The sequence below is a fragment of the Hermetia illucens genome, chromosome 6, assembly GCF_905115235.1.
Source record: "Hermetia illucens chromosome 6, iHerIll2.2.curated.20191125, whole genome shotgun sequence".
NCBI classification, from domain to species: domain Eukaryota; kingdom Metazoa; phylum Arthropoda; class Insecta; order Diptera; family Stratiomyidae; genus Hermetia; species Hermetia illucens.
Genome location: NC_051854.1, coordinates 55,824,474 through 55,848,977, shown reverse-complemented (window position 1 = coordinate 55,848,977; position 24,504 = coordinate 55,824,474). Strand labels below are relative to the sequence as shown.

At 40.4% G+C, this 24,504-nt stretch overlaps 1 protein-coding gene across 1 annotated transcript; it reads left to right on the top strand.

The window, feature by feature from the left end:
• Positions 1-7,370: 7,370 nt before the first annotated feature.
• LOC119660016 (photoreceptor-specific nuclear receptor) lies at positions 7,371-23,451 on the top strand. The gene is made up of 2 exons (XM_038068394.1): positions 7,371-8,007; positions 23,124-23,451. The coding sequence occupies exons 1-2, from the start codon at positions 7,371-7,373 to the stop codon at positions 23,342-23,344; spliced, it is 858 nt and encodes a 285-aa protein (XP_037924322.1). The 3' UTR covers positions 23,345-23,451.
• The last annotated feature ends 1,053 nt before the right edge of the window (positions 23,452-24,504 follow it).

Sequence of the window (24,504 nt, the reverse complement as noted above, 5' to 3'; positions counted from 1 at the left end):
TCTTGCATGCCTCTGTGCTAGCCAGGCTCGGGAATGTGGAGGGGTCCCTTGAGCGCTTTGATCCCTCAGGTGTCATTAATACAAAATCAACGTGTCTATACCGATGCGTGGGTTCGCACCGGATTTCAAAATAGACAAAAATGAAGGAATTCGCGACGGCCTAACGATGAAAACCAGAACGCGAGCTATCACTGGAAAATAAAAAGAAACGGCTCGACCGCGCGCGTAGAGCCGTAAGTCTCCAGACCCGAGTGCCGCGATCGAGAGAGAAGATCCACGACGAATCGCAATCCGATCATGGTTTTTTCTACCTCAGATCGTGATTGAGGCGCGGCTCCTGAGGTTCCCTCCCTTCCTTGACATGGTTTTGCGGGATCAAGGAGCAAGAGAGAGGAAGGAAGTTCCCAAATCAATAAGAATTATTCAAAATTCATTATATATTGCTTATTTCAACAGAAAAAAAAACAAATATATAAAAATAAAAGGAAAAAATTGAAAATAATATGATAATATATACAAATGAAAAGAAAGAAATTAAATAAAATTGAAGAAAAAAAAATGAAAAAAATAGAAGAAAAAGAAATGAACTCCATACAAAAGAAAAATTAACACTTACACATGGGATCACTCCGAGCTCGACGTGGTGTGTAGATATGATGAGGCTGATTCTGTAAGTGGCTAAAAGAAAATATTTAAACCATTACAATGTGAATTTCACAAATTTAGAATTTACTACTTCATTTTCCTTTTCAACAAAGAAAAAAACCCTTTTAGAGTTCGCCGTTGCTGCGCACTGGAATTGTCTCAAAATCAGGCTGCAACTTTACATGGATCCGAAATGAATTTTCGAGCAAGGACAATATCCAAAATTTAAACACTGGAGAGACGATGGGGATAGATATTTCCTTTGGATTTTAGAACTTCTGCGGCAATTCATACACACGAGTTCAAGATTTGTAATAATCACGATTGAAGTCTTTGGACAATTGTCCGCAATGGGAAAAGTCAAATCGCAAACGATGCCAGCATTCGGTTCGGCTTCATAAGAGGACCAATCACTTCGAGTCCTTCCAGGTTTACGTGGCACTCTTGCTGGGACCACAACGCCATCGGCCCCTTTAAAACCATCCGCAGCTTTTTCTGCTGCAACGTATCCTTTTTACCCTCTTACCTCTGGCGATGTCGGAAAAAGATCCGCTTCCAGAGTCCGGACAGGGGCTGCTCCTTCCCGCCAAATGCCCTCGCGAAAAATCCTCCCAACGTCACCTGTCGTCTTCACAGCTGTCTCCCCCGCGAAAAATCAAAACTTTTCCTGTCCAGATGCTCCCGCGCAAAAATTTTTCCAATCTTACCTCCTGTCTTCCAGCTGTCTTCTCTTCTCAAAAAGTCCAAACCTCTTCTCTTGTCACTCGCCAGTCCAGCTGTTCCACCCGAGAACCGCTCTACATGCTGCTACGTTCGCCTTGAACTCTGTTGAGTTCATGCTGCAGTAATATGCGCGCGCCTACGGATGCGGCGAATCATTCCCCTCTGTCAAGATTAATTCATCCGAACGCATTCAATAATATGCAATTTGCGGCGAACATTAGGGTAATTGCACATTATGAAATGCATTATTTGCGCAAATTAATTCAGAAAGAGGCGAATGAGATTCCGCTCCCGTCGCGAAGCCGCGGTCACTACAATTTGTGAGAAGCTTAAGGGGTTATATACGTTTGCAGTGGGTGTTATAGCGACATTTTCTCGACTTTTTTCGGTGAACACGATAAGTGGATACCGGTTCATCGGGAACCACAATTTCAAAAAAATTTTAGATTAAATATCGCATTATCTAGTCGTTGAACGAAGCGTTTGTCAAAATTCGAACTTTCAGAACAATGACGACGAGTTTAGTAAAATTTTCACTTTTTCGAGGTGTTAAATTTCCCGATTTCTTTTACTTTTTAAAAGAATCTTCCGTTCAGCGACAAGCTATAACGATAAGAAATAAGTGGTAAACATTTGTTGATTGGATAGTTTTTTAGTAATCATGTCCGCAGCAAAGACACTTTTACAAAAACACAACCCTGAGATAATCGCGTTTAAAGTTTCAGGTTTGTGCTTTTCATTTTGAGAATTAATTTCTTTATTTACATCCAGTCGTTGATTCCCATACAGTACTTCCTCTGCGTACTCCAAAACATCGATCTGATGCTGGGGAGGAAGGGAGTTGTTGCTTCAAGGAACCCCTTACCATCCGATTCTTCAGTCGGTCGAGTTCCATCTCCTTCACAATAAGAAGGGGGATCTCCCCTGTGTCTGCATAAAGCTGCTGACGCTGCTGACGAAAGTTGTCCCACCTCTCGTAAGAGAAAAGGTGTGTTCAGCGTCGTCCGCCACTCCATTTCAGAACACACAATCAAGAGATCGCAAATTCCTAATCCTGTGCAGGTAAGACTGAAAACCTCCATGCTTGCTTAGAAGTTGGGTAAGGAACTAATCAATCTCACCGTGCGCTCGGTTCAACCACGGGTCTAAATTGTCGATGAGCCGCGTAGTCTATCTGCCTCTTGGCTAATTTTGACAAGAAAGTTGCCACTCGGTAAGGGTGCGTTGACGTTCTTTACGGGCAACCACCTCTCTTAAGCTCTCGCCCTTACGGCGGTAGATAGCTTTGCGCTCCTTGGCAAGGAACCATAGAGCAGAACCGACAGGAGACGTCTCCTGGTAGATATAGGGCACCCAACATTTACCATTAGCCGACTCAAGGCAGCGACTCCAGCTCCAGTCCTGTCTGCTGCTGTTTTGATTTGTTCCAAGAAGCTCTTCTTCAAGTCAAGCATTAAGCCAAGGTATTTAACCGATGATTTTGACTATATAGTCAACTCACCGATCGATATGGGACGCAGGGTCGGGATTTTCGGGTGGTCAAAGGGTAGTATAGGTCCCAGGGTGAAACGTGGATTGGTACCCACGATGGAGCATAAAACCTGGGAAATGCCTGCTGAACCAACACCAACAGCTCTACTACCAAACCCTATCTCCACCTCCAAGTGGTGACCGCTGGGAGCTCTTTTTCAATGAAAAGCTGCAGACGGAGAAGGATGAAAGCGAGTCTCCCGCGCCTAAAAACGGGACAAATTGTACCAACTGGTCCTCCAGGTTGGGGGTTGGGTAGGGCTGACAACCCTACACGGAAAACCGATGTTACGAAGGCACGAAAGGAGCCTCGGACAGGATGCACTTTACAACGACGAACCCGGCAACGACAACGGAATAAAGATTTGCGCATTTTCTCATGGAACGTGCGCTCCCTGTACAGAGATGAAGCTAATGAGCAGCTAACCGATACCCTGTCCCAATATAGGGCTGATGTAACTGCGTTACAGGAGATGCGATGGACAGGGACCGGTTTCCTGGAGAAGAGCCACTACACCATATATTATAGTGGCCATTCAGTAAACCATGTGCTCGGAGTAGGTTTCTTAGGCAGCCAAAAAATGAAACCTGCTGTTATCGGCTTTGAAAACATAAGCGAACGGCTATGCACTCTGCGCTTGCGAGGCAAGTTTAGAAATATAAGCCTCATTAACATTCACACCCCTACAGAGGAGACTGCAGAGTCGGAGAAGGATACCTTCTACAAGGCAGTAGAACGAATCCTCGAAGCCTGTCCCAGATATGATATCAAAATCATACTTGGGGATTTTAACAGCCAAGTAGGGAAAGAGCCTGTATTCAGGCGTTACGTTGGTTCCCATAGCTTACACAAAAATACAAATGATAACGGACTGCGGATTATTCAATTAGCAGGGTCATACGAAATGGTTGTTGGAAGTACCTGGTTTGCGCGGAAAGCGGTCCACAAACATACGTCGGCTTCTCCAGACGGGACCACTTTCAACCACGTGTTGATCGAACGCCGCCACCTCTCAGCCTTGATGAATGTCAGAACATATAGGGCGGCCAATATATACTCGGATCACTATCTCGTTGGCATGGTGCTCCGAGCTCGAATAACAATACCACCTAGAATTCTCTCTGACAATCAGGTGAGAGTTAACACTGAAGCCATCCAAAACACAGCCCTCCGTGACACCTATAAGAGGGAAATGGATGCCGCAATAACCGCAGGCAACAGAGGACCTGGAGATGAAGCATCAACAAATGATCTTCACAACCACCTGAAGAACGTTATTATGGATACGGCCACAAACATACTTGCCCTCAGCCGCAAAAGGACTCGGAACGGCTGGTTTGACGATGAATGTAAGTTAGCAATGGAACGGAAGAATACCGCATACCGAGTAATGTTGCATTCTCAAAGAACGCGGGCGCGCGCAGAGACTTATCACGAACTTCGTCGAGCGGAGAAGCAACTTCACAGACGGAAAAAGGAAGCCTGGGAGAACCAACAGGACTCTGAACTCGAAAAGTACAGGGAGCAACCGCAGCAGGCGCGAAAGTTTTACCAACAAGTCAGCAGGATGAAGCCTTATATACCTCGATGCTCATCCAGCCGCGACAAAGAGGGAAATCTGATTTCCGACAGAATGGGCATTTTAGAGCGATGAGTTGAGTACTTTGATGAGCAACTGAACAACCAGAACATCGGCGAGTTGGAGGTCCCGCCAACTGAAGACGACGGACAAATACTGCCACCACCAAGTAAAGGAGAAACAGTCCGTGCAATTCATCGGGTAAAAAATCATAAGTCGCCAGGAGCCGATGGTATTCCAGCCGAATTGATTAAATATGGAGGCGACCATTTACACCTAGTGGTTCATCAACTGATGCTTAAGGTGTGGGGCAGAGAATCAATGCCTGGCATCTGGCAGCACATTATCTGCCTCATACATAAACAGGGATATATCACACAGTGCAGCAATTACAGAGGTATCACGTTGCTGAGTACCATCTATAAGATATTCTCCGCTATCTTGCTAGGCCAAACAGCCCCATACGCCCACAAAACCATTGGCCCATACTAAAGAGGCTTCACTCCAGGCAAATCAGTAACAGATCAGATTTTCTCTGTGCGGCAAGCGATGGAAAAACTGTTGGAATATGGACATCAATTGCATCATCTTTTCATCGAATTTAAAGCCGCCTATGATAGCATAGCCAGGGTAAAACTGTACACGGCCATGAGAGAATTCGGTATCCCGACGAAATTGATAAGACTGACTAGCCTGAGCCTGACGAATGTGCGAGGCCAGATAAAAGCAGCAGGATCACTCTCAAGACAATTCGACATCAACAACGGTCTACGACAAGGGGATGCCCTATCGTGTGTCCTCTTTAACCTGGCCCTGGAGAAAGTGATCCGTGATGCTGAGGTAAATGCAAGAGGTACGATCCTCTTCAAGTCCACCCAACTACTGGCCTATGCTGACGATATCGACATCATGGAAAGAACCACCCGAGACGTACAAACTGCCTTCATCTAGATCGAGCAGGTCCCAATTGGCGCGAGATCTTGGGCTGCACATCAATGAAGACAAGACAAAGTATATGGTGGCAACGTCAGAATCAAAAACCAACCAACCAACAACATCAATCCGCACTGGTCAAATGAGAAGAATAAAGATAGGAGAATACAACTTTGAGACCGTTGATAATTTCTCCTATCTAGGGTCGAAAATCACAACGGATAACAGCTACGACGATGAAATCCGCCCACGGTTGTTGGCAGCCAACAGAGCCTATTTCAGCTTACAAAAACTGTTCCGCTCAAAACGTCTCACCATAGATAGGGTCAAAGCTCTTACTGTACAAGACTATGATCTTGCCAGTCCTCATGTATTTTTCGGAAACTTGGGTTCTTAGCAAGGAAAATTGCGAACTCTTGGCCGCATTGGAGAGAAGAATCCTCCGAAGAATTTTTGGCCCCCTACATGAGGATGGACGATTCCGTGGCCTACACAATGACGAAATCTATGAGCGATACCATGACCGTCCGGTTGTGGATGAAATCCGGCTCAATAGGTTACAGTGGGCGGGTCACTTAATCCGTATGGATGAGGATGATCCCACCCGGAAAGTCTATAAGGGAAATATCTATGGTAGAAAAAGAAGACGAGACAGACCCTCCCTGAGATGGAATGATGGCGTAGGTCAGGACGCCAGACAGCTTTTAAGGATATCGAATTGGTGGCAACTCATCCGATGCTGCCTCACTTTTGCCCTGGGAGCAGCGTGAACGAAAGTAACGACATATGGTAATCGCTCCATTTAAATATAATATAATTTAAATATAGCGTCTTGATAATTCGTCGTGAATCATCTGTCTCCATGGCGGCACGCGCATTTTGAGCTTCCGGCACACGGTCGAGCCGCTTTTTTTAATTTCCCATTTTAAGCTTCGCGTCCACCCCACAGATAGGATTGCAGGGCACACGAAAATTTGAATAATATCGTCAGAGGGATTTAAGCTTTTAGAAGGAGCCCCACCCTTCCCGAGCCCGGCTAGCATAGAGGCGGGTCGACGGGACATTCTTTAACTTTTTGGGATAGCTCTGTCCCCTTAGTTTACTACGCCAACTCGGATGGCGCTTTGACAATCCCGCATTCTACTTAGTGATTTCAACTTACTTTTCATATCGATATTTACAACGTATGTTTTTACTCAGAAGTTTCCGTGTATTCAATATTACAGGAAAACCGCCACTTGTATAATTTAGTAATTTTAATCCCATTCCAGATTCTAATTCTGCTTAATTAATAATAACATTTATTCTTTTACAAAAGTTGTTTTCTGTGCGAATGTTCCTTCTTACAAAAACCTCTAAATTTCCACTCATCCGTTACGACATATTTCTCATTCTTATATCCTTAATGATTTTCCCATCGATACTATTTGCGTTGGTTTCGACTTGCCTAGCGTTGGAAATATTTTATTGGAAACAGTTAATAATATATAAGTTACAAATATTTAGTAATTACCAAACTGAAGAATCATTGAAGATACGAACCACCGAAACTTAATTGATTTTCACTTCTTTTCCACGGAGCCGTTAAACAAAGGACACCAGAAAAAGCAAATAAATATTAACTACAGGTCATACGTTGGCTATCAACACTGTCACCTGTCGAACATGCTCCTTCATGGGGCGGCCGTTTACGAATAATGGATGACATGACGCCTCCTCGATTGCATTGTATCGCCACGGTCGACCTCCGCTCACTCAATCAAGGGGTAAACAGGAGTTGTCGAATGCAAATTGCCACATCATGCCAAAGAAATCCCATGAAAACCGCGTAAGGACACCTATGAAGTGGCACTCGAGATGACAAGGAGATTCTCAAGATAATGAGCGAAGATATAAAAGTTCGCGGCTAGAACGTGGACAAATCAAAACACTATGACCAGTTTGAGGATAATATCGAGAATGGACAGTAATAGTTATTCGTTGTTATCATGTCGGGTTTGTGGCGACAGGAGTTCCGGGAAACACTATGGGACTATCTGTTGCGATGGCTGCTCTTGCTTTTTCAAACGTAGTGTCCGTAAAGGTGCGATATACTCCTGCATAACGGGTCGGGGAAACTGTGTAGTGGATAAAGCCCGAAGAAATTGGTGTCCATACTGTCGACTGCAGCGGTGTTTTGCAGCAAAAATGAACGTGACCGCCGTTCAAGAGGAGCGAGGTCCCAGAAAACCAAGGAAGTCAACGGGCTTATCGAAAGTAACGACACCTATATCAGCTCGATCAACTTCCGTGAAGAGCTCATTTACGGAGGGAATGCAGTTTCAAATCCTTGCCCAAATTTTAGTGGCTTGTGTGCGTCAAGCTAGATGTAATGAATTCTTTCGGTTGTTTGACCAGTGTCAGCAAAATGAAATTCTCAAAGTTGTTTGGAGCGAACTGTTCATATTAAAAGCGTCTCATTGGTCGTTGGATTTAAGCCGAGTCCTTGATGCTTGTGGAGACGTTCATTTGAAGCGAGCTATTGAGGATGCGAAACATTTGAAAGCTGATGTGATGGAGCTGTCATATCTGGAAACCCTATTGCTGTGTCGGAAAGGTATGTTGAAGTCTTGGAAATATAAAAGAGCAAACAATAAGACAGTCTTGTATGCGAAACTTTCAATATTGCCTCATCTGCTTCAATCCTACTTTCACCGTGTTTGACTGCATTGTAGGTAAAAATGTTCATGCAACAAAGGACATTGTTTGAGGAACCACATAGTGTTCCCATAAATGGATCACGTCTAGCGCTTATTAGAAATTTATTGAGGAACTAATGATCATTTTCTCTAACCAATTGAAGGTTACTCTATTACATAGAATCAACTAAAGCAGATATATTGCGCCAAGAATTGAATAACTATAAGTATTGATTTTCGATTAATAGAAGTTTAAGCTGTAGCTGATTTGTGTAAAACAAAACCTTATTAAAATCGATTCATTGTCTGTCTGTTTGTCAGTCTGTCTGTCTGTCTGTCACACGCATTTTTCTCCAAAACGGCTAAACCGATCCGAACGAAATTTGGTGAACAGATGGGAACTATGAAATCCCACGCATACAGTGAGTGGCATAAATTTAGGTGGAGTTTAAAGGGGGGCTCCCCATACATGCAAAGGGGGGATTCAAAATTTTTTTCACCAGATATAGTTGTGTAGGGTATCAAATGAAAGCTCTCGATTTGTACTTTCCGAAACTGACATTAGGTTTGGCATAAATTGCAAAGTGCGTGAGTAAGGATTCAAAATGTACGCACTTGAAGTGAGACAGGACTCATTTTCGGAAACTACCCAACCTAAAAATCCGAAAAAAATCAGGGTTGTGCGACTAGATGAAATCTAGGCCTGCTCAAATAAACTCACTAATAGTAGAAATTTACTGAAAAACCCCCCTTAAATTCATCCTAGGACAATATTTCGTATATATGTGCTAAATTTCATGGAAATCAGGCAATTAACGCCAAAGTTATAGCAGTTCAAACTTAGCAATTTCGAGCGAGTTTGCTGCTTCCAAAGCCATGCAAATCAGATGCTGACGTCATAATTACCCGCAATAATTGACATTCGCCTGGAATATTAAAGTCACATTTATGAAGAATCTATTTATCTGCAGCCCTTTTTAAGGTTTTTTGTAAAACACTTATGTGAAATCTAATCTTCGAGAGATGTCCCATTCCGGTATCTGCTCAAAAAACTTACTAATAGTATATTATCAACTTTTAGAAATAGACTAAAAAACTCTCCTTAAGTTCATCCTAAGTGTACTAAATTTTGCACCGACATAGAGGACAGCCTTGTGCATACACATGCCAGGTTTCATGAAAATCCAACTATTAGTGGGAAAGTTATAGCAGTTTAAACTTATCAATTTCGTGCTAATTAACAGCATTCTAAACCATACAAATAAGATGCTGACGTCATAATTAACGAGAATAATTGAAATTCGAGTGAAATATTAAAATTCCATTCAAGAAGAATCTAATTCTCCCTAGCCCTTTTTAAGGTTTTGTGTGAAACAAAACCTTATTAAAATCGAGACGGTGTCTCAGAATGTAGCCATGTGGGGTATCAAATGAAAGGTCTCAATTAGTACTTTTCGAAACTGGTTCAATATTTGATATTGGGTGAAACATAGGGGAGTGAGGGCTCAAAATGTGACCCCCAAAAAGTGTAACAGGTCTCGTTCTCAGAACCTATCCAACCGAAAAATCTGAAAAAAATCAGAGTGGTGCATCTCTACGAAATCTAGGCCTCAAAATATATCCGGTTCCGATATCTGCACAAATAAAGTTAATAATAGTATATTTCCACATTTTAGAAATTTACCCGACACCCCCCTTATGTTGATCGCAGAAGTACAAAATTTAGCATGCCTATAACGAAGGGTATAATGCACAGTTTGGTCAAGTTTGAAGAAAATCCAATTATTACTAACAAAGTTATAGGGGGTAAAACTTTACCATTTTTTGTGAATTTCGTGCACTCTACTACCCGCATGACGTCATCATCACATATCATTTCGTCAATACCACAACGAAATGAGTTGTTATGGATGGGGTCGCAAAGAATTATTTTGTTTTAGTTTTTTAATCATTTGTATGTGAATATCAATTACTCCAACCAGATATGTGTGTATGTACGTATATAGTATATGCGTGCTAATGAACTTTGCGGGTAGTACCTAATTCAGATAGATATAAGAAGTAAATCGGAAATATGGGTACGATCAATTGATATACGTGCATATATGTGTACAGTATTTGGAAATAGGCAGTTTGTTTGTTTAGGGTGAGCGTAATATGTACGTAGGTCTCGTAGTTTGGAAAAATATAAAGGATTATGTTGGATTTGTAGCTATATACGGATAGAGAAATGTGCGTTGAAATTTCTTACATAAGATGAACACAAAACCTTCATACCCGAAGCGCGAGCTTCCAGTATTCCGACTTGTTTATATTTGATGTTGGTTAAATTGTTTTCATTCGCTAATAATATTAACCTGAGGGCGTGAAGCGTATAAGGTTGGCCATTATCAAAACAGGGCTTTCCATCAAATGATTTATTTAAATCGCTTTCTAGAAAATACAGGGCAATGGAGTTTTTAGCTATATTACACGGAGCTGTCGTGCACTCGTCGCTCCTCACATCGTTTTCTTTTTCTTCAGCCTTCAGTTCACAAGCGGGGTCGGCTCGTGGTGATCGGTTTCGTCATTTTATTTTATCAAATGCCTGATCAGGATGTAATCGCGAGACCTTTAAATCCCCGTCCAGCGTATCAAGCCACCATTGTTTTGGCCGGCTTTTTGGTTGCTTACCATTGCTTTCGATGTTCTGATCAATACTGGTTGTTGAATTCTCGTTAGCGTGAATTACGTGACCACACCATCGAAAACGCCTCTCTTGCAGTTTTTCCACGATCAATGCAAACCCATATCGATCGCGGATATTCTCATGTGAACTGAACTGAACTGAACGATTTCAATATCTCGGGTCAATGCTATAAGCCAATGGAGAACTACGTTATGCTCCTCACATAGGGAAACACAAAACCTTTTATACCTGAAGCGTCAAGCTTCCGGCTTCCCGACTTGTTTTTAAATAGGGAGAGTCAAGTAGCAGGATTTAACATAAGATTGGAACTTTTCATTTCAGGCCAAAAAAAACTAATAACATTTTAGTTGGCTTTTTATGATTCATATTGACATTACTTAGTTTCTTGGAAACTCTTAATGCCGATAGATTAATATGTATCTGAAAATGAGTGAGATATTGTGACTTCACCAGTCTTAATAACAAGATCACGCTATCGGTTTCTTTTGCTTTCAGGCTTATTTTTAAGGTTTTGTGTGAAACCAGTTATGTGGTATATCAAATGAAAGGTCTCTATTAATACTGGCCCAATATTTGATATTGGGTGAAACGTAGGGGAGTGAGGGCTCAAAATACGACCCTCAAAAAGTGTAACAACTCTCGTTCTCGGAACCTATCCAACCGAAAAATCCGAATAAAATCACTGTGATGCATCTAAACAAAATCTAGGCATCAAAATATATCCCGTTCCGAAATGTGCATAAATAAAGTAAATAATAGTATATTAGCAAATTTTAGGAATTTAGCCGGAAACCCCCCTTAAGTTCATGCTAAAAGTACAAAATGGCAGTGGTACAAGGCATAACATAAGACGGAACTTGGGTAGTTTGAAGGAAAACCAGCTATTATTAACAAAGTTATAGAAGATGAAACTTTTATATTTGAAGTGAATTTCGTGCATTCTAAAACGTGTATGAAGTCATCATAACATAGCAATTCGTCAATACCACAACAAAATGAGGTCAAATGGATGGAAGGTCGCAGGGAAACATTTCGTTTTAGTTTAATCATTTATATATCAATATCAATTACTTAATTCAGATAGATTTATTTGTACATTGGAAAAATCTGTACGATCAGGCATATGCATGCAAATATCATCATCATCAACGACGCAACCACCGGTATCGGGTCTAGGCCTGCCTTAATAAGGAACTCCAGACATCCACCAATTCGATATCCCTAAAAGCTGTCCTAACCTACGCCATCGCTCCATCTTAGGTAGGGTCTGTCTCGTCTTCTTTTTCTACCATAGATATCGCCCTTATAGAGTTTCCGAGTGGGATCATCCTCCTGATTAAGTGAACCGCCCACCGTAACATATTGAGCCGGATTTTATCCACAACTGGACGGTCATGGTCTCGCTCATAGATTTCGTCGTCATTGACCCTATGGTGAGATGTTTCGAGCGGAGCAGTTTTTGTAAGCTGAAATAGGCTCTGTTGGCTGACAACAACCGTGCGCGGATTTCCTCATCGTAGCTGTTGTCGGTTGTGATTTTCGACCCTAGATAGGAGAAAGGGTAGTATACGTCCCAGGGCGAAACGTGGATTGGTACTCACGATGGAGCATAAAACCAGGGAAATGCTTGCTGAACCAACACCAACAGTTCTACTACCAAACCCTATCTCCACCTCCAAGTGGTGACCGCTGGGAGCTCTTCCATAACGAAAAGCTGCAGACGGAGAAGGATGAAGGCGAGTCTCCCGCGTCTAAAAACGGGACAAAATGTACTAACTGGTCCTCCAGGTTGGGGGTTGGGTAGGGCTGACAACCCTATACGGAAAACCGATGTTACGAAGCCACGAAAGGAGCCTCGGACAGGATGGACTTTACAACGACGAACCCAGCAACGACAACGGATTAACGATTTGCGCATTTTCTCATGGAACGTGCGCTCCCTGTACAGAGATAAAGCTGATGAGCAGCTAGCCGATACCCTGTCCCAATATAGGGCTGATGTAACAGCGTTACAAGAGATGCGATGGACAGGGACCGGTTTCCTGGGGTAGAGCCGCTATACCATATATTATAGCGGTCATCCAGTAAACCATGTGCTCGGAGTAGGTTTCTTAGGCAGCCAAAAAATGAAACCTGCTGTTATCGGCTTTGAAAACATAGGCGAACGGCTATGCACTCTGCGCTTGCGAGGCAAGTTTAGAAATATAAGCCTCATTAACATTCACGTCCCTACAGAGGAGACTGCAGAGTCGGAGAAGGATACCTCCTACGAGGCAGTAGAATGAACCCTCGAAGCCTGTCCCAGATATGATATTAAAATCATACTTGGGGATTTTAACAGCCAAGTAGGGAAGGAGCCCATATTCAGGCGATACGTTAGCTCCCATAGCTTACACCAAAAAACAAATGATAACGGACTGCGGATTATTAAATTAGCAGGGTGACACGAAATGGTTTCTTAAAATAGTTATATAATATATTGTAGTAGGAGCAAGCTACCTAGTTTTATTTTTATTACGAAATGGTTGTTGGAAGTACCTGGTTTTCGCGAAAAGCGGTCCACAAACATACGTGGGCCTCTCCAGACGGGATCACTTTCAACCAAATTGATCACGTGTTGATCGAGCGCCGCCACCTCTCAGCCTTGATGAATGTCAGAACATATAGGGGGGCCAATATAGACTCGGATCACTATCTCGTTGGCATGGTGCTCCGAGCTCGAATTACAATACCACCTAGAATCCCCTCTGACAATCAGGTGAGAGTGAACACTGAAGCCATCCACAACACAGTCCTAAGCGACACCTATAAGAGGGAAATGGATGCCGCAATAACCGCAGTCAACAGAGGACCTGGAGATGAAGCATCAACAAATGATCGTCACAATCACCTGAAGAACGTTATCATGGATACGGCCACAAACATACTTGGCCGCAGCCGCAAAAGGAGTCGGAACTGCTGGTTTGACGATGAATGTATGCTAGCAACGGAACGGAAGAATGTCGCATACCGAGTAATGTTGCATTCTCAAAGAACGCGGGCACGCGCAGAAACTTATCACGAACTCTGTCGAGCGGAGAGGCGACTTCACAGACGGAAAAAGGAAGCCTGGGAGAACCAACAAGTTTGTGAACTCGAAAAGTACAGGAAGCAACCGCACCAGGCGCGAAAGTTTTACCAACAAGTCAGCAGGATGAAGCCTTATACACCTCGATGCTCATCCTGCCGAGACAAAGAGGGAAACTTGATTTCCGACAGAATGGGCATATTGGAGCGATGGGTTGAGTACGTTGATGAGCTACTGAACAACCAGAACATCGGCAAGTTGGAGGTCCCGCCAACTGAAGACGACGGACAAATACTGTCACCACCAAGTTTAGGAGAAACAGTCCGTGCAATTCATTGGCTAAAAAATCATAAGTTGCCAGGAGCCGATGGAATTACAGTCGAATTGGTTCAATATGGAGGCGACCATTTACACCAAGTGGATCATCAACTTGTGCTCAAGGTATGGGACAGCGAATCACGCAGTGCAGCAATTATTGAGGAATCACGCTGCTGAGTACCATCTATAAGATATTCTCCGCTATCTTGCTAGGCCGGATAGCCCCATACGCCCAGAACATCATTGGCCCATACCAAAGAGGCTTCACTCCAGGCAAATCAGCAACAGACCAGATTTTCTCTCTGCGGCATGCGATGGAAAAACTGTTGGAATATGGACAACAATTGCACCATCTGTTCATCGACTTTAAAGCCCCAGATATCGCGCCGCCTGCTCGATCTGGATGAAGGCAGTTTGTACGTCTCGGGTGGTTCTTCCCATGATGTCGATATCGTCAGCATAGGCCAGTAGTTGGGTGAACTTAAAGAGGATCGTATCTTTTGCATTTACCTCAGCATCACGGATCAATTTCTCCAGGGGCATGTTAAAGAGGACGCATGATAGCGCATCCCCTTGTCGTAGACCGTTGTTGATGTCGAATTGTCTTGAGAGCGATCCTGCTGCTTTTATCTGGCTTCGCACATTGGTCAGGGTCAGCCTAGTCAGTCTTATTAATTTCGTCGGGATACCAAATTCTTTCATGGCAGTGTACAGTTTTACCCTGGCTATGCTATCATAGGCGGCAAATATAGTATTCGGTAATAAGCCATGTTTGTTTAGGGTGAGGATAATATGATGTTGTAGTGGTATTTTATTTCCTAGAGAGTAGTAGAGGCAACTTTGACCTACTGTAACTCTGTTAATAATAAGAAAATTTCCACCAATCTTTCCAATATAGTGTGTTATATCAAAACCGATATTCCTGGAATTTTTACGGACCTTGAATGAACTTAAGGGGATTGGCAGTAAAGTTTCAAAATATAATTATATAATATCATTAACTTTATTTGAGCTAATACGGAAACGGAGAGTATTTCGGTGCCGTTCGAGAAAAGTGCAGACAATTAACCAATTTTAGTACGTTTTTGTTTTCAACAAGGACTAGCACATCAACTATACTCGTCGTTAGTTATGATGCCAGCATCTTATTGGCGAATTAAATTATCGCAAAATTGATAAGTTTCAATTGCAATAACATAGATTCTTGTAATCAGATTTTCGCGTATTATGCGCGCTACTATCCTCTATGATGCTTCTAATATGAACTAAAGGTATCAGAGTCGGACATATTCTGAAGCGTAGATTTCATATACGCGTGATTTACGTTGAAATTAGGATCTGGTTGCGAAAGTTCTAATCGGGGCTTTTCATTTGATGTCCCATACGGGTACATTGGATAAAAAAATTGTGCACTCCGCCTGTATGGGTAACCCCATCTAAACTTTACGTAAATTGATGCCACTCACTGTAAGCGTGGGCAAATGGGAAGCCGTAGCCGGTTTGAAGGAAAGTGCATGTGATAGACTGTAAACCGATTTTAAAACTGTAAAAAATTTTACACAAAACCTTGAAAATCGAAAAAAGCCGAATTAAGATACATACTTCTATACAGCGTTCACGTACATATCTATACGAGTTTTTCGCCGATTCACTTTATTGTCAAAGTGATGTATATTGCTATACATAGAGCATTATCTGTCTCATACATAAAAAGGGGAATATCAGCAATGCAGCAATTATTGAGGTATCACGTTACTGAGTACCATCTATAAGATATTCTCATCATTGGCCAATACCAAAGATGCTTCACTCCAGGCAAATCAGTAACAGATCAGATTTTCTCTCTCTCTCTTCTCTCGGCAAGCGATGGAAAACTGTTGGAATATGGACATCAGTTGCACCATCTTTTCATGGACTTTAAAGCCGCCTATGATAGCATAGCCAGGGTAAAACTGTACACGGCCATGAGAGAATTCGGTATCCCGACGAAATTAATAAGACTGACTAGGCTGACCCTGACCAATGTGCGAGGCCAGATAAAAGCAGCAGGATCACTCTCAAGACCATTCGACATCAACAACGGTCTACGACAAGGGGATGCCCTATCATGCGTCCTCTTTAACCTGGCCCTTGAGAAAGTGATGCGTGATGCTGAGGTAAATTCAAGAGGTACGATCCTCTTTAAGTCCACCCAACTACTGGCCTATGCTGACGATATTAAAATCATGGGAAAATGACCCGAGACGTACAAACTGCTTTCATCCAGATCGAGCAGGCGGCGATTAGTGCGAGATCTTGTGCTGCACATCAATGAAGGCAAGACAAAGTATATGGTGGCAACGATAGCACCAAAAACCAACCAACCAACAACATCAAACCCTGCTGGCCAAACGGGAAGAATAAAGATAGGAGAATACAATTTTGAGACCGTTGATAATTTCTCCTATCTATGGTCAAAAATCTCAACCGATAACAGGTATCCGCGCACGGTTCTTGTCAGCCAACAGAGCCTATTTCAGCTTACAAAAACTGTTCCGCTCGAAATGTCTCACCAAAGCTCTTACTGTACAAGACAATGATCTTACCACTCCTCATGTATTCCTCGGAGACTTGCGTTCTTAGCAAGAGAAATTGCGAACTCTTGGCCGCGTTCGAGAGAAGAATCCTCCGACGAATTTTTGGCCCCCTACATGTGGATGGACGATTCCGTAGTCTACATAACGACGAAATCTCTGAGCGTTACCATGATCATCATGTTGTGGATAAAATCCGGCACAAAACCGGGATGTCTGGAGTTCCTTATTAAGGCAGGCCTGACAGGATACTGGTTGTTGCGCCGTTGATGATGATGATGGTTATTCTTCATACTAAACTTCTTACTCCTAGAATGAATTTTATTTCAACAGATAGAATGGAATGTATTTTGAGGTCCATCATCATCATCAACGGCGCAACAACCGGTATCCGGTCCAGGCCTGCCTTAATAAGGAACTCCAGACATCCCGGCTTTGCGCCGAGGTCCACCAATTCGATATCCCTAAAAGCTGTCTGGCGTCCTGGCCCACACCATCGCTCCATCTTAGGCAGGGTCTGCCTCGCCTTCTGTTTCTACCATAGATATTGCCCTTATAGACTTTCCGGGTGGGATCATCCTCATCCATACGGATTAAGTGACCCGCCCACCGTAACCTATTGAGCCGGATTTTATCCACAACCGGACGGTCATGGTATCGCTCATAGATTTCGTCATTTTGTAGGCTACGGAATCGTCCATCCTCATGTAGGGGGCCAAAAATTCTTCGGAGGATTCTTCTCTCGAACGCGGCCAAGAGTTCGCAATTTTTCTTGCTAAGAACCCAAGTTTCCGAGGAATACATGAGGACTGGCAAGATCATAGTCTTGTACAGTAAGAGCTTTGACCCTATGGTGAGACGTTTCGAGCGGAACAGTCTTTGTAAGCTGAGGTCCAGATCTGATATATATGCTTCTGTATGATTATTTTCCGATTTTCGGTTAAATAGGTTCTGAAAATGAACCTACTTTTCTTACCTTCCAGCTAGTTTTCTTATCTTCCAAACAATATGGAAAGTTAGGCTAGTTCTGAAAAGTACTAACTGAGTCATCATTTGATAGAGAAAATTTGACACTCCCCTTTCACATGTATGTTGCGGCCCCCGGAAACACAACATAAAATTATCCTGCTCATTGTATGTAAACGCACTCACAGACAGTACGTTTTCACCAAATTTCGACACAGACATACGGATAGACATTGATTCGAAACTAATAAGGTTTTGTTTTACACAAAAATGAGATACGTTCATCATTTTCGGAAACGAAACTTGATTATATCGTAGGCAGGGTGAATTTAAAACAATCATGAGTTGCTTTGATTATTTGCAGTCCTAACGGAATCTTTTCAAATTAAAGGACGCGGTCACTAGACTGAAACAACGCATCATCATCACCAGCTTCACTAAATGTCTAGAAGCTCATTTTCATCCTATGCATGTTCAATGTTGCTTCAATTTGCTCAGTTGAATATAACGTTGATATTCAGCGTTAACATCCATTCACAGAAGGGTTTCTTTCACTTTCATTTCAAGTTTTGCTTGGTTGTAAATTTGTCGTTTGTGTTATATACATACATATATCACTTCTTGGGATTTTCCTTTCAAATTGTTGCACATTCACCAACTTTGTGATTTCTTGTCTGTCTTGTCTTGTCTGGTTTGCGTTATACCCTGGAAACCGCTTTTTCTTTCTGGCTTTAATGTAAAGTCTTTGTAATGTTTCAAAGATATATGGGCGTAAGCATCTTTGTTTTTGAATACAGTCTAGAGTTTCCCATCATAATAATCGGTTTTCTTCCAGAACCCAGTTGCTTTTCTACTTTAACAGTACTTAAGATTGAATGAAGGATCCATCTCAAAATGCCTTCCAACATAAAATGTACTTTGCCTCTCTTTTTGTTCTATAAAAATTTAACATACCCACGCGGAGTTGCTGTTGCTTCATTGCATAATAACAGTCAGGTCTGGTGAGAGTGGTGGAAGTGGGGGATTCACCCCGGGCCAGGAGTTTTCTCGGGGGCCCCGAATAAAAATTTCAATGTAAAAGAAGGATAATAGGAGGCCAACATAATTTTAATTCCAGGACAATATAATTTTCAGCTCGGTCCCGAATTTCCTAACGCTTTGATTACAGTGTTTCAAAGCAAACAAGCCGGAACCGACTCTTCAGATATAAAATTTTTGAGAATTTTTTATGTAGAAATATTTGGGCGCTTCTTCAGCCATTGTAACGTTGCGTCATTTTGTTCGGCCAAAAGCCCGACCAGGATGCAGTTGTGAGGCTTTCAAATCACCAGCCAGCAGCGTCCATCAACTTCGATGTTCAGACCACTTTTGGCAAGTGAATTCTGGTTAGCGTCAATTACGTGGCTATACTACTCGCGATTTTTCGCAATCGGCACAACCCCGTATCAATCACAGATATCCTCATTCCGGATGTGGCATGGTGTGGTACGCCATTGATCCAACGCAACATCTTCGACTCCATTATTCTTGTCATTAACAGAAGTGGTCGTCAATGAATTTCTTAAAATTTGAAAAATTACTTACCCTAACCTGGTTCACGAAATAATGACGAAGCTTTTCCGCAGAATGTGAATACTATTGATCTTCCCAATGTCCACATAAATTATGGTTTATCGTTCGCAGAACATAAAGCTTGACTTATCACTTTTCAAGGTTTTGTATACAACAAAACCGAATCGAATCGATTCGATATCTGTTTGTCTGTCACACCCAATTTATTCGGACATCCCCATACATGTGAAACGGGGTGTACATTTTTTTCCACAGAATATGGTCATGTGGGGTATAAAATGTAAGGGCTCAATTAGAACTTATCGAAAGCGATACTTAGATACCAGGTGAAATGTAGGGAAGTGAGGGCCCAAAATGTGCGCCACAGAAAGTCTAACAGGTCTCGTTCTCAGAACCTATCTAATCGAAAAATCTTAAAGGAACCAGAATGATGCAACCCTACGAAATCTACGCTTTAAAATACATCCCACTCCGATGTCTGCTTAAATAAAGTATATTACCATATCATATTACCATGTTTTAGAAATTTATATATATTATTTAAGGGGGTCATCCCGTGTGTCGGATTCGCGGAATCGAATTTTTTTTTGGCATCAATTCTATCTAGATATAGTGTAGATATAGCATAATATGGGCAAAGTAATTTTTTGATATTCGGAGTCGTTCGAAAATTATAGTGTTAATAAACACGTGATAAGTCACATGTCAGATTTATGCCAATCGCCGTAATAAAGCTCGTATTTATCGATCCGAACGACGTTCGAATGACTTCGCTAAAAGCACAAAAATTAAAGCTTAGGCTGTACATGTGTTTCTTGAGGAAACCTAAGGTGGATTAGGTATAGCAGATTGATGGTCAGTTAAGGTTTTATGGCTAAAAATCGCATTCGCAAAAATTTAGCTTTCAATATTTTTTAATAATTCTAGTTTGCGAACTGTAGTTAAGTCTGTACGTTAAAATGCCGTTTACTTTTTTCTTTAAAATGAACACAGCGCCCTCTAGCGTGGCAGCAGAAAAACACTTTTTTTTGGAGATGGGTGCATGAATTGCCCTGTATTTCAATAACCAACTATGCGATCGGGGTGAAATAAATACTATACACGTTCAAGATATTAATAAATCTATGGTGGAAAATTCGTATTTGTATCTTTATCCAGTTCTTCACAAAAAATTTCTAAAATAAGGCAAAAAAACGGCCTTCACACGGGATGACCCCTTTAATGCAATATATAACCAAAATCCCTGTTGAGTTCAATGTATAGGTACAAAATTTGGTACCGTTATAAGTCATAATCTAATGCATAAGTTTGATAAAAATCCAACTATTATTGACAAAGTTATAGAGGGACAAAATGCTCTATTACATATGAATTTATCGCACTTTGAGATGTGTGACATTATTATCATATAAAGCGAACGCATATGACCACCGAAGTTTTAGTTTGGAAATACATATGTACGTATATGAAGGAATATTTGGAATTGGAAGTATATGCGATTGGAAAACGTGAATAGGAAATTTATCACACAAGTTGAGCACAAAACCTTTATGCCGGAAGCGTTCAGCTTCCGGTATTCCGACTTGTTTTTAAGGTTTTGTGTGAAACAAAACCTTATTAGAATCGAGTCGGTGTCTGTCTCTCCGTCTGTCTCTCTGTCTGTCTGTCCGTCACAGAATGTGGCCATATGGGGTAACAAACGAAAGGGCTCAGTTAGTACTTTTCGAAACTGGATCCATATTTGATATTGGGTGAAACATAGGGGTTCTCAGAACCTATCCAACCGAAAAATCTGAAAAAAATCACAGTGATGCATCTCTACTAAATCTAGGCCTCAAAATACATCCGGTTCCGATATCTACACAAATAAAGTTAACAATAGTATATTTTTACATTTTAGAAATTTACCCGGCAACCCCCTTATGTTAATTCTAGAAGTATAAAATTTGGCGTAGGTGTAATGAAATATATAATGCACAAGTTAGTCAAGTTTGACGAAAATGCAACTATTATTAAGTTAGTTATAAGGGGTTAAACTTTACCTTTTTTGTGAATTTCGTACATTCTAAAACCTGTATGACGTCATCAACACATTTCAATTCATCAATAGCATAACGAAATGAGTTCTTATGAATGGGGTCTCAAAGAATTATTTTGTTTTAGTTTTTTAGTCATTTATATATGAATTACAATTATTCCAAACAGACATGTGTGTATGTTGGTATATAGTATATGCATGCTAATGAAGTTTGCGGGTAGTGCCTAATTCTGATAGATATAAGAAGTAAATCGGAAATATGGGTACGATCAATTTATATACGTGAATATATGTGTACAGTATTCGGATGTAGGCAGTTTGTTTGTTTAGGGTCAGGATAATATCTATGACTGTAATATGTATGTATATCTTGTAGTTTGGAAGAGAATGAATGAATGAATGATGAAGGAATATGTTGAATTTGTAGCTATATAGGAATAGAAAAATGTGCGTTTTAAGTTTTAAGTTTTTTTATTTACCATAGTGACTTACTTCTAATACATTATTAATTACTTTCTAGCTTAGATATTAAGCTTAACTAACTTAACTTTATTTCAACGGGTGGCTATTACAATTGTTTGGCCTACCCGACCTTCTGTGTAAATTATTACTTTACTTGTATTAATTTTAATACATATATCTTCACAATTATTTGTATTCAACTGAACTATTTAAAAGACTGCGCTTGCACTAAAAGCGCCAGAAGGCATTACTTACTTACTTAAAATACTTAAAACTAACTAAGTCTAAACTTAATCTAACTTAATCTAACAATAAATACTTAACCTACTATATACAATAGCACATTACATATCTTGTGCTTAGCCTCGATGTACCCCTACCAGGCAGGGAGAATCATATAGGGAAAGGATGGCGGGTTTAAGAGCTTCGCTCACTATTTGGCAGGGCCTTAGGTAAAATGTGCGTTGAAGTTTCTTAGATAAGATGAACACACAACCGCTCCCGGTATTCCGACTTGTTTGTTGGATAGATTGTTAACTTAAATATCCCAGAATACGGCGCGAAAATTCCAAAGCAAATTTCGCATTCCTTTAGATTATATGAAGGTAGAGCCGAGTGAATATCACATCCAGGCTCAGGTTCGAATTTCCAGAAGGCAGTCGTTGTATGTCCTTATGTAATCTAGCAACACTATGTAACTAGCATATTTGTAATCATTCGGTGTCAGTCCGTTTTATGAGTTCATTTATATTTGCTGTAACTCCATTTTGTTTGTAATTAAATGTCTTCATATCTGAAAGGCGATTTTTCAAACAATTTTTTTTTCAAACTTGTTTTCTCAGAGTGGCCTTTTTCACATTTGGGGGAATTCTAATTTAGAAAATAATGAACCAATGCTTATGCAACTTGGAGGTATGATTCTTTATAAAATTATTGAGGTGTTTTCTTTTTCAACAGCTGCGAAACTTTTTATTTCGATTACTTTCACCTGCATTAATGATCTTATTCTTAGAAAATGAGTTAGGGACGTAAAATTAAAACCTTTTTAAGATGAAGGAATAGCATACACGTTCCGCAGTTGGAGAACTCTTAGTACGACTTGCAGTGGACTAATTCTGCATAACTTTGTTATTTCTGGCATAAATTATGCTGAAGTGGTTAGAAATACGATTAATATAATGTCCAGATTTGATTGAATTACAGTTAATTCTTCCTATTAAAAAAATACCAAAAAAGTACCTGAAAATAAGCATTCTAATGCGGTTTACCCCCCAATTAAAAATAAAATAATTAAAATTCCAAACTTGGCTAAATGAAATTTTATTCTTTCATTTTCTTTTATTATACAGAGTATGCGCTCAGTGCAGAAAACTCCAAATATCTGGAATACTTTTCCGAAAACGCCCTCACCTCGTTGGGAAAGTATACGATGCATCAGTGGAATCGATTTGGAAAACTCTTGTTGGGCTTACGTGGAATATCTCTGAAGCAGAATGAGACTGTGCTCCAAACAATGTTCAGAAATATCATTCAGGATTTACTTCTTCAGAAGGATCACATTAAATCATAAACAATATTTTATTGTAGTTTCCTCTCTCATTTTTATTGCTTTTTGTTAAATTTTGATAACAGATAAATCACAATACAATAAATAAAAAATAAAACGACTTTCACATACATGTTGACTTTGTTTCTATTGTAAAAGTAATTTGTTTTTATAGTTGCTTTGCTGTCGTATAAAACAATTTATGAACAGGACAAGGTAAGATTTACAATAACATTCGATAGAGGTGGGTTCTATATTTTCGACTATTTAACATCATATACGGGGTTTCGATTTGCTAATATCAACTTGACTTTACTCTTATTAGACAATTATTGATTTCTATTCTATTTACAAAGTAGATATCGAGCTATCATATTTCCTGCTCACATTGCACTTCCCACAATTAAAATACAAAGAATTTTTTTAAATTTAAAATTATTCCTTAAACCTTCAGATATTTCAAAAATTAGACAGCACCAACGAACTTTTAGTATTAAATTAGAAGAATTGCCTTTTTATAAATCAAATTATGAAAGATAAATTCAGACTAAGAATAAATATCTTGCGACTAAATTTTGAAAATAAAATTCTAGCAGGATCTATTATTTCGCTATAGACTCGATCTACTTTTGAAGAAATTCAAAAGGTTGGAGGATTCTAGAGGTTCGTTACAAAACACCAAACACAATACATTTTATTAGATATCTAATTCCTTATCATCCCTCATTCCGTTAGCATATTTATTAAATCATCTTTGCACTTTCTTCCCACTTTCAGATTCTATTCAGGTTTTAGTTTCTAGTTTTCGCAGTCGTACAACATCTATATATGTTTATACTTCCTCATACAGCTCGAAGAAGAGAGTCGAAGGATAACGATTGTCTAGTTAAAATTCTTAACGTTTAACCTGCGTTTCAGTTTCATATATTTTTAAATCTAAGTAAATTGTTTAGATGGATAAAATTTTTTGGGGTTTCGTTCAAAGAAGGGAAATCTACTATCGGATTTTGTATTTTCTCAAAACCCTGACTAAATTGAGGGTCAATACCGATTATATTTAGTGTTTGTAGTAGCTTTTTTTTTTGTCTCAACCTACACCCTCTAAATTTAGATTTCAATCATAAGAAACTTTTAACATCTTCATGTCTTAATTCATTTACTTACATAAATAGACATTCTTGCTC